The 15,807-nt window shown below is 39.2% G+C and overlaps 1 protein-coding gene across 9 annotated transcripts in view; it reads right to left on the bottom strand.

Moving 5' to 3' along the window:
• The window catches only part of LIFR (LIF receptor subunit alpha), a 123,086-nt gene that overhangs the window by 64,126 nt on the left and 43,153 nt on the right, over positions 1-15,807 (bottom strand). For 8 of the 9 annotated variants that reach the window (XM_042452507.1, XM_042452503.1, XM_042452505.1 and 5 more), the window contains 3 exons: positions 10,838-10,994; positions 2,381-2,504; positions 1,202-1,362 (listed from right to left, as the gene is read on the bottom strand). In XM_042452507.1, coding sequence (XP_042308441.1) covers positions 1,202-1,362; positions 2,381-2,504; positions 10,838-10,922 — 370 coding nt within the window. In that variant the 5' untranslated portion in view covers positions 10,923-10,994. Of the gene's footprint in view, positions 1-1,201; positions 1,363-2,380; positions 2,505-10,837; positions 10,995-15,807 lie in introns of those variants that run through there. The other variant, XM_042452509.1, reaches the window with a different exon arrangement.

Below are 15,807 nucleotides of genomic sequence, written 5' to 3'. Positions count from 1 at the left end.
GCCCATCTGTTCTACCTAATTAATAGGACAGGATGTGAAAAAGGCAAACAAATTGGGAGGGAAGGAGAGAGACAGACAGAAGGAACATGGGGGGGAATAAACAGATATATGTGATGATTTCATTTTAGGGTCCTCCAGATTGTGGGTTCTGGACCAACGTATGCTTACATTCTGCTTTTGTATCAACCCTGCTTCCTTAAAATAGAAAAGGAAGAAGGAAAAGAAGCAGCAGCAACAACAAAATGCTATTAAGTTTTTCTGATTCCAGTAGAAGAGAGTTAAGCACATGTGGAAAGTCTATGGGGTGGATTAGTGCTTAACTGGCTAGACTGAGCTCATACTTTCAGGCTTGGCTGAGAAACTATTTCCAAACAGATCTAATCTAAACACCTGAAGACTGGCAACAGTGTCCAAGCCAATCTCTTATGACAAAGCCAAGAAGAAAACCGGAACTGTTGAATGCTACTGTTGTTTCAAAGCTCACAGGAGAGCACTTTACATTCACTGGGTTGCTTCCAAACATATAAATAGAGGCCAAATTATTATGAAAGATGAGATGTTCTTCTGGAAGATTACTGTCTGGCTGAATTCCAAGGTAGGAACTTTTTTTTAATTTCATCACTAAAGTTCTGTATGCTCAAGATAAAAAGTTGGCCCTTTTACTTCTGCAGCAAAATGACCAGAGGAATTTATAAAAAGATAAAAGCAAAATAGGCTATATTTCTTCTGGGAGACATGCATCTCTCTCCCTCTCCCTCTCCCTCTCTCTCTCTCTCACACACACACACACACAAACAAACCACTTTGTGTCATGCACTGAAATCATACAAAATAAAATGTAAAAACCATAACAAATAATTTACCTTACGTTCGAATATCTTTCCTGTGAAAGTGATGCACAGAAAACTTCAAAACAAGAAATGTAAAGTACTGCTGGAAAGGAAAATTGGCTTTTCTATACAAACGGAAGAAATGAAAGACGACTTGCTTAATGTTCTTATTTCAGAAGAGAAAGCCTAATGAAAATAAGGAATGTAGGAAACCCTGCAAAATGACATAATTTTAAATAGGTATTTTAAGCGTCTTATTAAAAAAAATGGTGGGAGGGTATGCCAACCTGATACTTGCCTAGGCTGTTCACATCATGCTAAGTTAAAAAAGAAGTAAAGCCAGTATTTGTACTAAGGCAGCATATACTTACTAATATCTTTTTCATTAAGCACAAATGTGTTTGTAGCTATGGGGGCTTTCACTTCTTCAGATGAATTCAAGGTGGATATCTCTATGTGAAAAGAGCCGAACAAGATCAGTGGAAATTCTTGGCTTCTCTCCTCTGTTACAGAACAGTTTTTTGGCCAGTTTCTATATTGGGAGAAAGACAGGATAGAAGTACATAAATAAATAAATTTGCTGAGAGAAATGCTGAAAAAGATACATGATGGAAGATGAAATTAGTAACTTTCCAGATTAGTTATGAAGACATCCAACCAAAGGCCTATTCAATCCAGCATTTTGTTTACACAGCAGCCAAATGGGATACCTATGAGAAGCCCACAAAGAAAGCTTAGTGCAAGAATCTCTTCTCAACTGTATTTCCCAGTAACTGGTGCTGAGAGTCACACTACCTCTGATTCTGGAGACAATATCCAGTGAGATGCCACATACAACCTCATTCTCTATTAATCTCTTCAATTTCCTCCAAAGCTATAAACATTGGGCATCACTACATCCTATACACCAGGAACAGATTAACTATGGCAGATCTGGGGCCAATTTTCTGCCTCTGGGAATGTCCAGGGGCTACATGAACAGTAAAAAGTAAATAAAAATAAAAGGTTATTTTTGACACTAAGCCTTATCATCATCCTGTCTCCCACAAATGAGTTGAGGTGGAGCATAAGCCAGCACATGAAGCCAAGGGACAGACCTTATCCATTATTTTAGTGAGGCCACATCCCTGTTGACATAAAAGTAACTAAAAGTTGTAACTATACTGCAAGAGTTACCTGTCATTAAATCACAACTGTGTTTTACCTTCATTATTAGGGAAAGCAAATAATTATATGTAACTAGTAATTACATGTAACTACAGTAATACAGTAAATGTTAAAAGGCACTTTGTAGATATTATCCTAACAGTAACCCTATAAGGTAAGTGATTATTATTATCCCCATATTTTAGATTTGAGAAATCTAAGGGAGAATGACATATCTGAGGTCATCTAGTGAGTTCAGAGAAGAGAAGAGATTAAAATAATAAACTTTCCTGCTTTAAACCTCATTTTCCCTACTTCCACACTACAGATCATTGAAGTATAAATTGGTATCAGCGATGGTGCAGTTTATATAACATTCCTCCCAAGAAATGATCTGTTGTTACCCGATAGTATAGCAGAATTCATAACTGAATCCAAGGTTATCCGTAGAGTCTATAGTCCAGCTGCAGATGACTTCAACAACTTTATGTGTTATACATGTCAAATTTTGAGCCTTGTATGATGAATCTGAAATTACAGTGTGAAATTTTATTGAATATAAAGATATGCTCTGAAAACTGCAAAAACACAGCCTGTATCAAATAAATAACCCATCATTTTTCCATTCAGGTACATTCACAACAGAAGCAAATGAATCTGAAGCAGTCGGAGGCTTAAACACAATTGTTCAGAAGCCTAGACAGAATGGTCAACTTTGGTCCAAAACACACTGCAGAAATAATCCTGTTTGTGCCCTGGCTCAATGCTAGGGAATTCAGGGAACATTTAGCCTTCTCTGCCAGAGAGCTCTGGTGACATAATAAACTACAACTCCCAGGATTCCCTAGCACTGAGCCAGGACAGTTAAAACAGTGTCAAACTGGATTATTTCTGCAGTGGTTTTGGATTTATGTCAACTACATTTTAGACAGATTCATACCATGCCAAATCATTTGAGAATCATATTCTCTCCCCAGGAATTCTGAGAGTTCTAGTTCCATGAAGGATGCAAAGCCCTCTACTGAAGAATGTTCAACATTCTCACAAAATTACGTTTTGATGGGATACTTTGGGAATTGTAATGGTTGAGCCAAAGTGTTATAACTGACATAATAATTTAGCGCCTGCAGTCATAACAACTGAAACAGAGCCTGATTTTGGGGTAGCAACTAAACCATTCATTTGTTGTTGTTTTTTAATCAATGGGATCTTTAAAAGAAATTTGGGTTGAACTACTGAAAATTGAGATGGTCTCTATCAAGCATTTTCAGCAGCCTTTACAAACAGTCAAAACAGATTACTGTAATTGCTGAATTACATCATTAGATAGTGAATTTCCTAAGAGTCCTGGACTGATAGGATCTGAACTTGCAGCACTACACCAATGCTGTTGGCCAACATGGATCACTTCACCAGTAAATTGATGGGCTGATGCTATTCATAACAAGATAGGCTTTGAAACTCATTGCCAAAGACAACTCGTTCACTCTTCTTTTGTTGTCTTTTCACAGGCAGGAACAGTTGTTTTAATTCACACACACTGTGGCATTTGGGCTCATTTAAAGCTGAAGATTGGTTGTTACTTTTTATTACTGCACATTTAATTTACCAATTTTTATGCTTTGATTAGATTTTGTTTTTATCTGAATTTTATTACTGTACTGTTAGAAAGGGGGGGGGGCGTGCACAAAGTTTGGTTTCAGTTATTAAGCATACAAACAGTACAACACTGTATTGTTAAAATACTAGAGGCTTTGCATGTTTTACTCGCTGTGTGAGAGGTAAATTGCTCAAAACCAAGCCTGGTCAATAAACAACTTAATCTGAATGCCTACAATAGGAGTGGGGATGTTGTGCCAGCATAAGCAATTATTGGCTGGTTGGTTTATTATTCAATCTTTCTCCTACTACATAAAGCGAAGTGGATCACAGTGTAAGTGAAAACAAAATACAGTTACAGTAAATCAATGAGTAAAACAAAAGTAAAAGAGTAATTGAATAAACAAAAGGCACTTAACACCCAACAATGATGATGACAAAAATACTCCAATTAAAAGACTTTCTGTGAAATGATCCATGTAGCAGAAATAAAGTAACCTGACACCACTTTAACAGTCATGGCTCTATCCTGTGGAATCTTGGAATCTAGTTTGGTGAAGTATTTAGCCTGGTCCGTCAAGAAGCTCTACTGCCTCACCAAACTACAAATCCCAGGATTCTGTAATAGCAGTTATAGTACTGTCAAACTGCTTTATTTCTGCAATGGAAGGATACAACAGTTAAAGAAAATGGAAGTTGTGTTACAGCATTACTGGAGGATCTAAAACTGACTACCCTGATCTGTCAAAGCAGTATGACAGGGATATCCAAGAAATGGAACAGTACAACATCATAAAACTAGGTAAATGGAAATTATTTAATTTTAAAACTTTGGTAGACTTAATACAGAGATCTGTTCCAGCTGTGACAACCAGCCAGCAATGGAATGTACTACAAAACCATCTTGTTACAGTATACCACAAACCACAAACCACTGAATTAAAAAAAAGTGAGCAAATATAGGAAGGGTATTATTAATCTGCTGTATGTGAACTCTTGATTTTAAAAAAATCATTTTAACTAGTGCTGTAAGATTTAGTCTCCCAATAAGGAGCCACTTAAATATTTGTGTCTTGTTTAATAAGGGCCCCCTGATTAATTGGGCCATTTTCTGCTCTCGGACTCCTTATAAGTCAACTGAGAATGCATGCTGGCTGGAAACTGTGCTTCAGGTTTTCTGGCAGATACTTTCCTTGTTCAGCCAAATAGGAGCCAGATCGGACATGGAGCAACTTTAGTATTTGACAGGAGTGTGCTCTTGGACAGTTATTATGACAAAAATTTGAGACTGGCAACTGAGTGGGCCATATTACTGTTATACTGCCTCTTCTTCTTTTTTTCTTTTCTTTCTTTCTTTTTTAAAATTTTTTAATTTTTTAATTTTTTTTGCTCCAGAACCGGTACTCAACTCTGTGTTACCTATCAATGAGGCTTCCTAATGGGGAAGAAAAACCCCATTGTCCAGGGTCCCAGACCAGGGTGGTGGCATTGCTAGAGAAGAGATTATAGAGGGGTGGCATCCTAATTAAGGTGATGCACAATGACTGCAGGTCACACTCACAACCTGCAACTCTGTTAGTAGTAGAAAGACGAAGGAAAACAGGAGCAAGCAAAAACTCTCATTCATAGTAATGCCCAAAAATACATGGTTGCCAGGGAATTCTTTGCCTATGGATCTTCAGGGAAATGTGACAGAGAAAAGCACTAACAGATTTATTATGCACTGCTGTAGCAAGACCATATTCTCCCCCCCCCCCAATGTTAGGTACTTTATAATTCAGTACCTAACACAGTTTCATCAGACTTTGTGAGAAAACTACTGCATTGTTCCAAGCAGCAGAAAGGAAAGGCAAGGACAGAGAGAAGGCACATGTTTAGTCCTTGCTAAGAAGATAAGCAGCTCTTCCAAACTGCAGAAAAAAGGTAGTTCAACACCACTGTAATTGTCATGGCTTTATCCCATGGAATCCATGGATTTGTAATTTGGTGAGGTATTCAGCCTGGTCTGTCAGAGAGCTTTGGTGCCTCACCAGACTACAAATTCCAGGATGCAATTAAAGTGGTGTCTGCTGTTTTATTTCTGAAGTGTAGATACATCCTTAGAAGCAATGACACTCTGAAGATTAGAACTTAGTTTTTAGACTACATGCCCCAGAATCTTCCCACCAGCAAGGTTTTTGGCGGGGCGGGGCGGAGGGGGGGGGGGTTCAGGAGACAGTACCATCATTCAAAAAAGTATCTTTTCCAGGCAGCTTTACTAAAAGCCATGCAGCAATTGAGGGGTATAGCCTTCATGCTCTTTGTGTAGGCAGCTTGGAAGCAAAGGCAAAAAGTAAATAAATCATTCCATTATATTTGGCAGGGTCCAATCAAAAGTTTTGTGTGCTCTGTCTGATATTTAAAATAAGTCCCTCAGCTTTATAGAAAAAATGTGTGCATGTGTGCACGTGTGTGTGTGCACACTAAATACACACATTTGGTTTGGCCTTTCAAACTAGTACTCTGCAAACACAGTAACAGACCCATTTTTCTCTTTATTTTCAAGGTAATAACTTGTTAAATGACCTAAAACACTGTTATCCTTCCATCATCAGCCTTGGTTTTGCCCATGTACAAATTGATCAACTGACTGGAACACGTAGGCTTCCTTGAGTAATGCTTATATAATCAAGCGAAAGCCCCATTTTTAACAAATCAAGAGAACATTAGCCACTTCTGACTTTTTTCCCTGTCAAAACTTTACAAGCATCCAATAATAACAAAAACAAAAACAAATTATTGCTATAAATATTTTTAGGTCAAACCCTAATCAAGGATGCAACTGTTGTTGGAGATTCCAGTCTGCTTGCACTAAAGCAGAGATGAAGACCCTCTAGTCCTTTGGTTGTCCTTGGACTCCAGCTCCTCTCAGCCTCATTCAGCATACTCCATGATAAATGATGAGTCCAACCTGGTCCTCTTAAAGAAGCCATGGTATTCCTCCTTCTCCTCCTCTTCCTCCCCTCCATTCAAATTCTATGAATTCTTTATAGTCATTCTCCGTAACAGGGGTGAGAAACCTGTGGTCTTCTAGAGACAGTTGAACTCCTATAAACCCAAGCCAGCATGGCCACTGGTTTAGGACAATGATAGCTGTATTCCAACAATACTAGGAGGGCCACTGATGCAGATTTAAAGTGATAGTGACAGAGGCATCTTATGAAAGCAACAAAGCACAACACTTCTGGTGCTCACTCTCTTTATTTACAAAGACAAAAATAGGAATCGTATTTCTGCAACCTGAAGTTGTCGGACTACACCTCTGTTATTCTCTTGAGCACAGCTGCTTTTCTGTATAGTTTTGCTGCTACTTAGCACAGTAACTAAAACTCTCAATCCCAGGAACAAGCATGAATGTGTCTTCAGACCCAGTACTAAATAAAATGCTTCATTCTTGTCTGTGTAAATCTACAGCACTATATAAATAAAGCATAATAATAATAATAATAATAATAATAATAATAATAATAATAATTCTTAACACAGGTAGAGGTCTGGGTAGAAATATAAAGAGGCAATCTTTAGTTTCATTCAATAAAAAGTCAACACAGATATGGTACAAATCAAAATATAAAGGCAAGCGTTAAACAGGAGTGCCTCACAATGGTTTAAAGGCACTTTCCTTCCAGTTTTTATGTTTATCACCAAAAAATAAATAAATAAGAAAGGAAAACAAACCTATAACCATGACATTATATTTGAAATATAGTTCCCATGATCCACTACTCAAAATGGCCATTTTGGCTGGAGGGCTCTGGTATGTGAATGTAATCTTTCCCTGTTAAAATATTTTCAACTAAATAACTATCTTTTCTTAGAACCTCCTGGTGCACTTATGCTGGTCACATCTATAAAATACATACTCTATATACTCATGTACAGCGGACCCTTGTTATACTCTGAGGTTTGGTTCCAAGATCCCCCATGGATAACAAAATCCGTGGATGCTCAAGTCCCATTAAATATCAAAATCAAGGTTTGATATTTAAAATTTATACTTTTTTTGAACATTTTCAAACCATGGATGCTTGAATTCGTGTATAAGAAATCTGTGTATAAGAAGGGCCGACTGTATAAGTCTAGAAATTTTAGTCAAAAAATTGACCCAAAAAATCAGAGTCAACATATTCACAAGTCAATGTAAGTACTGTACTTTAATTCTAATATTAAAAAGGAACCACTCCCTGGTGAAAGGCAAGAGGATAATCTGTTCTGGAAGCACTGACAAACCCCACCCACCCCACTCTCTCATCCATAAAGCCTTTAGGAATTTTGCTGGAATTTTGTAAGTTATTTGGCATGGTTTTCCTTTGCTTCATCCTTTGTTACATGCCCCTAGCTTTTACCTTCAACGTACCCACAGGTCATATCAAAATCCATAATTTTGTCCCCCAAATCTCCCTTCGACTTACACATGAGGTCTGCAACTTCATAAACTAAGCATGGTTTGATTTTAGTTTGTTTTCTACTAACTATAGTTAATGTTAACCACAAAAACACAAACAAGGTAAAGCGGTGGTTCTCCGGGACACAAGGGGTGTGTGAGACTTGGAGGTCCTGATCCCTCCTTCACTTCCCAAACTTTTTAATGCACAAAATTATGTTTGGGATACACTGAGTTGTTGTTGTTGTTGAACTTCACAATATTAAAAAAAAATACAATTAAAAACATAGAAAAGAGGTACATTAAAATAGAATTAAATTATTACTATGTTAAAATAGATAATTATTAAAAGAATAAAATGCATTTTAAAAAGATAAAACTATATAAAACACTTTAAAATGAAACAACATCCTAGACTGTTTACAACCATTCTGTTTGAAAAGCCTGTCTAAACAGGTAAGTCTTAGCCTGCTGGCGGAAGGAGGGAGGCATTCTGGCCTCCCTGGGAAGGGAGTTCCAGAGTCTAGGGGCAGCCACTGAGAAGGCCATCTCTCATGTCCCCACCAAGCGTGCTTGTGATGGTGATAGGATGGAGAAAAGGGCCTCTCCAGAGATTCTCAGGGCCTGGGCTGGTTCATATAAGAAGATATGGTCTGTCAAATAGCATGGAACTGAGCCATATAGGGCTTTATAGGAATTAAATATTGAATTTACTTAAATAAAACTATTCTAATTTGGACATTGTTATGTCCTTATAAAATGTTAAAGTATAAATATACATGAATGTCTGAATGAAAATACACACAGCAAATAAAATATCTTTATTCATACACTATTGTCGAGAGTGTGTATGGGGGGGGGGGCTCAACATCTGTATGTAGATGTAAAGGAGGGTCCCAAGGGTAAGTGTTTCAAGTACCACTGAACAAAAGCGCTGTACAGACCAGCGCTTTGGGCCGGCCTGCACGCGTACTAGGGTTGCCTCGGGGCGTCCTTTCCAGATGGGTGCCGCCATTACAACATCACGACTGCGCCGCCTCCAAATGGGGTGGTGTGGATGTGATGTCTTCGTGCTGCTGAAGGGCGCCTGTGGCGCCCTTTCAGCGGCGCCAGAAGGAGCTCCTTCCTTGGTTTGTGTTGCTGGTGCAGCCTTTACACGGCTGCGCCAGCGACACAAAGGAGAAAGGGACCAAGCAGCCCCTTTCTCCCTTTCCCTGCTGCTGTCAGGGTGTCCTTGGGGCTTTTGCCGCTTCCCCACGGCCTGGAAAAGCGGTGGATCAGGACCTCAGGGCTGCCGCTGTGGCAGCTGAGGTCCCGATCCGTCGGGAAAGGGGGCGAGTACAGGCCACCCCAAATGGGTGGTCTGTACAACGCCTAAAGGTCATATAAAACACTAGTAAGATTTTTAAATTCCTTTTTGTTGTGATGAGAAGGGAGTACATAAGGCAACACAACGTTAGAATTCTGTCCAAATAGCACTTATGTTGCAGGCGTTTGTACTTCTTACACATAAGATAGCCACAATATAGCCAAATATAAGAGGTGGGTCAACTGCAGCCTTGGGACCATATGTGGCCCCTGAAGACTGGGGATTTTGGGCCCTTGATTTTTTTAAATATCTTACAGACTCACCAGACTACCCTTTCTCTTGCCAAAAAGAGGTGAATTGTCTCCCCCACAGCATCCAGGAGCAACAAATCACTTTTCAAAAATCTTTGACTAATTAACTCTTTATACCAGTTCTTCCATTACTGATCACTTCTCGCTGTGTTTTTTTTTTTAGGTGTCCCCCCATTTTGATAGTCTCTGTGGGTTCTAGAAAATGTGCCACCAAACCTGTTGCACTTGCCCACTTCTGTTGTAGTTGGATAGGATATATGACTGTCCTCAAAACTGTAGGTTTTGTCAGAGCTTTCGATAAATTCCCGAGGGCTCAAAAGGAAGCAGCCAGGAGAAAGTAAAACAAACAAACAAACAAAAAAACAGTGTTCACCCTAATTTATAGCCAACCACATCACTAAGTCTTAAATATAATCCAGGGCACCACAATGAGTCACTGGTAATTACACAGCCTACCCACTAACTTTGATGTGTATGGTATAACCTGACCAAGCTTTCAACAGGGAGACCTGATTCTCCCATCAAGTCAGTTTGAATTTGTCCTCCTCCAAGATTCAGATGTTCTCAAAGCCCCCACGGGTGCAGCCACTAAATTGGAAGCATTTTTGCTCCTCTTTATATCTGCATCTTCCTCCTCTGTCCTATTGACATGTCCTGGCCAGCTCCTGACATCTTCCTTGTTCCAATCTATTATCAAGATCTTAAACCTAGGGAATAAAAAATACAGCCAAGATTTCCTCAGGATTGTAAAAATCACTTTTAGAGTGTCTGACTGCAGAATACATGCAGTCATTACAGCAAACACATTAATAATACTTGTTTTAATATATTTCTACCCAGCCTCTCCAACTGCTCTGCTCATGTGTCTTAATAAAAAATATAATCTTAAAGGTGACACAAGTCTCCTTTCTTTCTTCCCTCGTTTTTTTTTTAAGGGAGCATACAGTTTGATTTTTTTAAAAATAATCTTTAAACTTCCAAACTCTATAATTCAACAACAAACAATACAATACAGCATTTCTCCAACGTAATGTTTGCTAGATTTCTTGGAATGCAACTCATATAATCCTTGCCCATTGGCCATGCTGACTAGGTTTAGGAATTGTAATCCAAAATATGACATGTACCACATTGGGAAAAGCTGGTGCAAAGCAAAATGTTATGAGACAGAGAGCATTCAGGAAAACCACAACAGCAAGAGGTATTAAAATGCACCAACCTGATTCTTGACTGTAGACCAAGTGGATCAGGATATACAGATGTGCTACTGCCAACAGACAGCACTGAATTTGATTAATCCACATTCTTCTACAATTCAATGTGAAGAACTGTTCACCTCAGGCAGGAAAAAGTATCATTGTTCACATAGACAGGTTCTGGCAATAAAAAGAAAAATAAGGAGTTGTGAATTTCCAAACATGTAAGGCTATGTGAAGTCGAAGGCTTTCATGGCCAGCATCCATAGTTTTTTGTGGGGTTTTTTGGGCTATGTGGCCATGTTCTAGAAGAGTTCATTCCTGACATTTTGCCAGCATCTGTGGCTGGCATCAGATGTTCTCTGAAGATGCTGGCAAAACGTCAGGAAGAAACTCTTCTAGAACGTGGCCACATAGCCCAAAAAACCCACAAAAAGCTACTTAAGGCTGTATTCTTGGAAGGTATATGATGCTCAAAGATAAATTCCTGTGTGTTTGTGGAGTACAAGCTGTGAAAAATATTTACAAATTGCATTGCCTGTGTTTGTGTGTGTGTGTGTGTGTAGCCTCAAAGAAGGTCTATTACAGTCATGAACCTTGGAAGCCTTAGTAGCAGAAGCAACTTTAATACAATCTGTTATTTATTGTCAGCCCAGGATGAACATGCCACAGAGTGGGCATTTGCTTATGCATGAGCTGCAAAAATATAATTAGCACTAATATAGTTCAGGCTATTGTCAAGTCTGCATACCAAGCATATTTAAAAATACTTATTGTTGGCATTCAGACTTGACAATATTGTTGGTAAATGCTGGTAATTTTGTAAACTTGGGGCAAGGCAAATGTGGTATAGGGAAGTGGTGGTGTTTCAGAATTTATGGGGTGAAAGACTAAACAGGATTAGGCAGCAACTCTAGGAAAGGAAGTGTTTAACATGGAAAATCTTCATCCTTCAGAATTTGTTATTAGCTATTCTCAGGACATAAAAAAAGACATGTACAATATTATTTTTGGGGAGAGGGGCAGTTGATTTCAGTCTGAAAAATAAATGGGCCAAAGAAAGTTAAAGCACTCCCTCTTGCAGCCCTATACTTCCCCCCTCCATCCAAGTTCCCCTCCTACCATCTCAGTGGTTTTCCTTGAAATAAAACCATCAGGGGTCTCAGTCAAGGATTTCACACATCCATTCTGTTTTGACCAACATTTATAAGACTGCCGTAGAGTGCATTATATTCTGTTTGTATGGGCAGAATTGGTATTTTCTTTTAAATCACTGCCAGCAAAGCAAGTGCATTGTGGTTGACTCTCCTTGACCTAAATGTTTCTTTGCCATTAGTTGAGCCAAGCTTTGGCTTTCAAAAATCATCAAAATGGAGAAGGAGCATGATATTTTTTTTTAAAGAATGATGACTTTATGAGATTCAGTTATTTGGCAGCTGGCCTGCAATTTACTCCCATTTGGCTTTGTTCTTTTAACTAAATGTCCCGTGTAAATTTTCCAAAAGCAGAATGCTTTGGTAAGCTTTCAGTCCTTTCCTTCTATAAAAACATCCTGCTTTCTCAATAAAGCACTAGGAAGGGTTTTCTCACAGTCAATACATATCAGAATTTTTATTTCATGTAAAGCAGACAGAAGCCTAGCAACCAATACATTATCAATTAACAATTAGGCCTTCTACATTTTGCAGAGTATATGGTGCAGACCTTTCAAGTTGGAGAGACAGCAAAATGTTGGATGAACCCTGGCTGATTGGATTTGCTTGTGGAACAGAAGGTGGCTGGTTTTTATGTACTGCTATACCTTTGGACTCTAGCTGAGTGGCAGGGCAGATTAGGGTTGCCATACGTCCGGACCTCCAAACCAGGAAAAATGTAGGACAAAATTTTCAAATGTAGGACACACTTTTATGTGTCCTACATTTGAATAGGAGCCTCACTGAGGGGAGGCTTTCCCTTGCCGCCTGGGCCCCGGGCCTCCGGGGGCAAACCGGGGCGGGACCATGAGGACCCGCCCCCAGGCGGGATATGGCAAGCCTAGGGCAGATGCACTAGAAAACTAGTCTCCAATTCTCCTTTAAAACCTTGGATTTATGGGCTTGGAAAGATTTTGCCCAGTCACAGTTGACACTGTTGGCAGCTATAGCTGCTTTCTGATGTTTTACCACACTCCACCCGTAGCAATTTATATACTGAAGCTGACTGCACTGGCAGTTGAATATTTTAATGTCAGTAATGACAATGGGATAGCAGCCTTTACCACATTTAAGGCAAGAAGCTAATTTATGAGGTGAACCTGGTGCTTTTTAACAGAAGAGAAAAAAGAATTCACGTGGAGTAGTCACTGCTACACCTTGAGCCAGTAGACTCACTCTACCTAATGATAGGGCTGGCCTTGGATTGGAGCTGAAGTGAATCCTTCAAGCAATTCACATAAATTGTCTCATTTTACCTTTACCCACACCCAAGCAAAATAAATCATCATCATCATTTGAATACCCTAATCTGGGGTATTTTCTGACCCTAACGAAATTCCCGAAGTATTACTGGGTAGGAAAATGCCCCATGTTCACAAGAGTGTTGATGAGGACAGAATCAAGGGCACTGCACAATATCCAGATCTAGAAAACACATGTTCATATGCAGTGGAACATTTGTTCTATAGAACTGTCAGCTCTTCCTCTTCTGCAAAAAAGATAAATAAATAAAATCAATCAACACAAAAGCAACAGACTTGTTGAGACAACTTTTGTCCAACCAGTATTTGTCTGTAAAACTAAAACTACTGGTATTTATGTTTGATGACTGAACATACATCTGCACTGTAGAAATTAATGCAGTTAAGATAAGACTTTAACTGCCTAGCTCAATGCTTTGAAATTCTGGGATTTGTAGCTTTGTGAGCTATTTAGCCTTTTTTGTCAGACAGCTCTAGTGTCACAACAAACTACAGAGCCCAGGATTCCATAGGATGAAGCCATGGTGGTTAAAGTACTGTCAAACTGTATTATTTCTGCAGTGCCAGATGCAGCCTGCAACTCAGTGATGATTTGTACAACTATGTCTAAAGTACTACTGTAGTTCTAGTTCTGTGTGAATTCTGGAACAGACTGCCTCTCCAGAGAACTAAAAATGTCCCATCTGCCTTAAGGAGGGTTAAAGACATTTTGTAACAGGATGGGTGGGAAGAGGGGAGTTTGAAGTCAGTATAAAATTATGCTGTAGTTACCTCCTCAACAAAGAGCTACACTTACAGTCTGTTCTGGCTCACAGCAAAAAGCAAGGATGAGCATCTGACCAGCAACAGTTTTCCAGGTTTTGGGGGATTATTCTCCCTCATTTACCCTTGGAGTTTCCTGATATTGTTTTGTTGTTGTCGTCGTCGCTGTGTGCCTTCAAGTCATTTCCAACTTATGGCAACCCTAAAGTGAACCTATTGAGTTCTCCTGGCAAATTTATTCAAAGGGAATTTGCCACTGCCATCCTCTAAGGCTGAGAGAGCGTGACTTGTCCAGAGTCACTCAATGGGTTTACATGGCCAAGCTGGGATTCAAACCCTGGTCTCCAGAATCATAGTCCACTACTTAAACCACTGCACCACGCAGGCTTTCTCCTGGTGGTTTCACATCCAAGTCAGATGAGATCAGGGTGGTTCATGATGGGACATTTAAAAGAGGATCCATCTTGGGAACAACAGCAAATGCTCATCCCAACCAAGCAAGAACGGAAAAAGTACATTCTAGATATAAATGACATTTACAAAAGACATGTTTAGGTAACTGAGACGTTGGGTTTTCCAGATTACTTTTCAGTCTAACTTTTTGTAGACCAGCAGTGAACTCAAGTGACATGAGTACCTTAGAAACTGTATCATGTCCTTTGTAATGTCTTTAGTTATGGGAGGGTTATAAAAACAGATTCTTCATATCCCCTCTTCCATGATGAAGAGTATGTAATTACAATACATGATCCTTCAAACAATACATTTCATGGTTTGCTCAGGAATGGACAAGATGAGGCAAGAGAGAAATAAATCTCTTTATGTGTGTTTTTATCACAGACCTGAATGAGTAGTTCTTGAATATATGTATCAAGACTCAGTATTGCAAGTTTGAACAAATGCCCTGCTTTGTAAGAAACACAAACAAAAATTATATTATTCTTTTAAGGGCTTACCTACGTAAAACATTAGCACTGATAACATGAGCATTCAGGGAGTCTGTTTAACCTCAAACAGAGCCTGTAAGTCAGCTCCTGTTTACCTCACCTATATTTAACCTGTTTTTCAGCAATGGTGTGACAACTGTGGGCTTTATTACAAGCAAGACATTATGATTAGTAGTCATAAGACAGCTTCATCTTGCCCTTGACCCTCATAGAATTGCTATAACTTGGGACAGACTAACTCACCATAATCCCCCATATTTTTTTAAAGGTCCCTCCCTGAAAATAGAAGACTAGCATGCAAGGGACTGGAAAGGATTGGACTACAACTTCTCTCTCTGATGACTACATGGATCATTGGAATCTTTTTATATGGAAAAACAACATGGGAAACATTCAACAATGGCACCTCCTATGCCTAATCTCTCAACTAGTCAGTCCACTGCATCACTTCTTCATATTTGGACCTGGCCCTATAATCTTGGCATTACTTCTTCACTAACCATGGTTAATCACTCAATAGCATCTCAAAAATACATACATACCTCTCCTTCCCCAGAAGCTATTACCCACTTCTCCCTACAGTCTCATCACAGATGCATGTTTTTCTTCTTGCAATCTCAGAGCTATCTGTCATTTGACTGGTGTCAGCACTATGGTTCAGTAGCTGCAACTTACATCCAAACAACACTTTGCAAATTTGTTTCAAAATTTGGCCTCAGACCGGGGTGAGGAACTAACCACAGCTAGTGAAATGCAAACCACAGGAATGGCAAGTAAGGTAGGAGAAAACCTATGATGTATGAGCAATTGAGCCAAGAGGCAGTCTACT

Source organism: Sceloporus undulatus, chromosome 2, assembly GCF_019175285.1.
Source record: "Sceloporus undulatus isolate JIND9_A2432 ecotype Alabama chromosome 2, SceUnd_v1.1, whole genome shotgun sequence".
In the NCBI taxonomy this organism is placed as follows: Eukaryota; Metazoa; Chordata; class Lepidosauria; order Squamata; family Phrynosomatidae; genus Sceloporus; species Sceloporus undulatus.
This window is presented reverse-complemented; position numbering and strand designations above follow the sequence as displayed.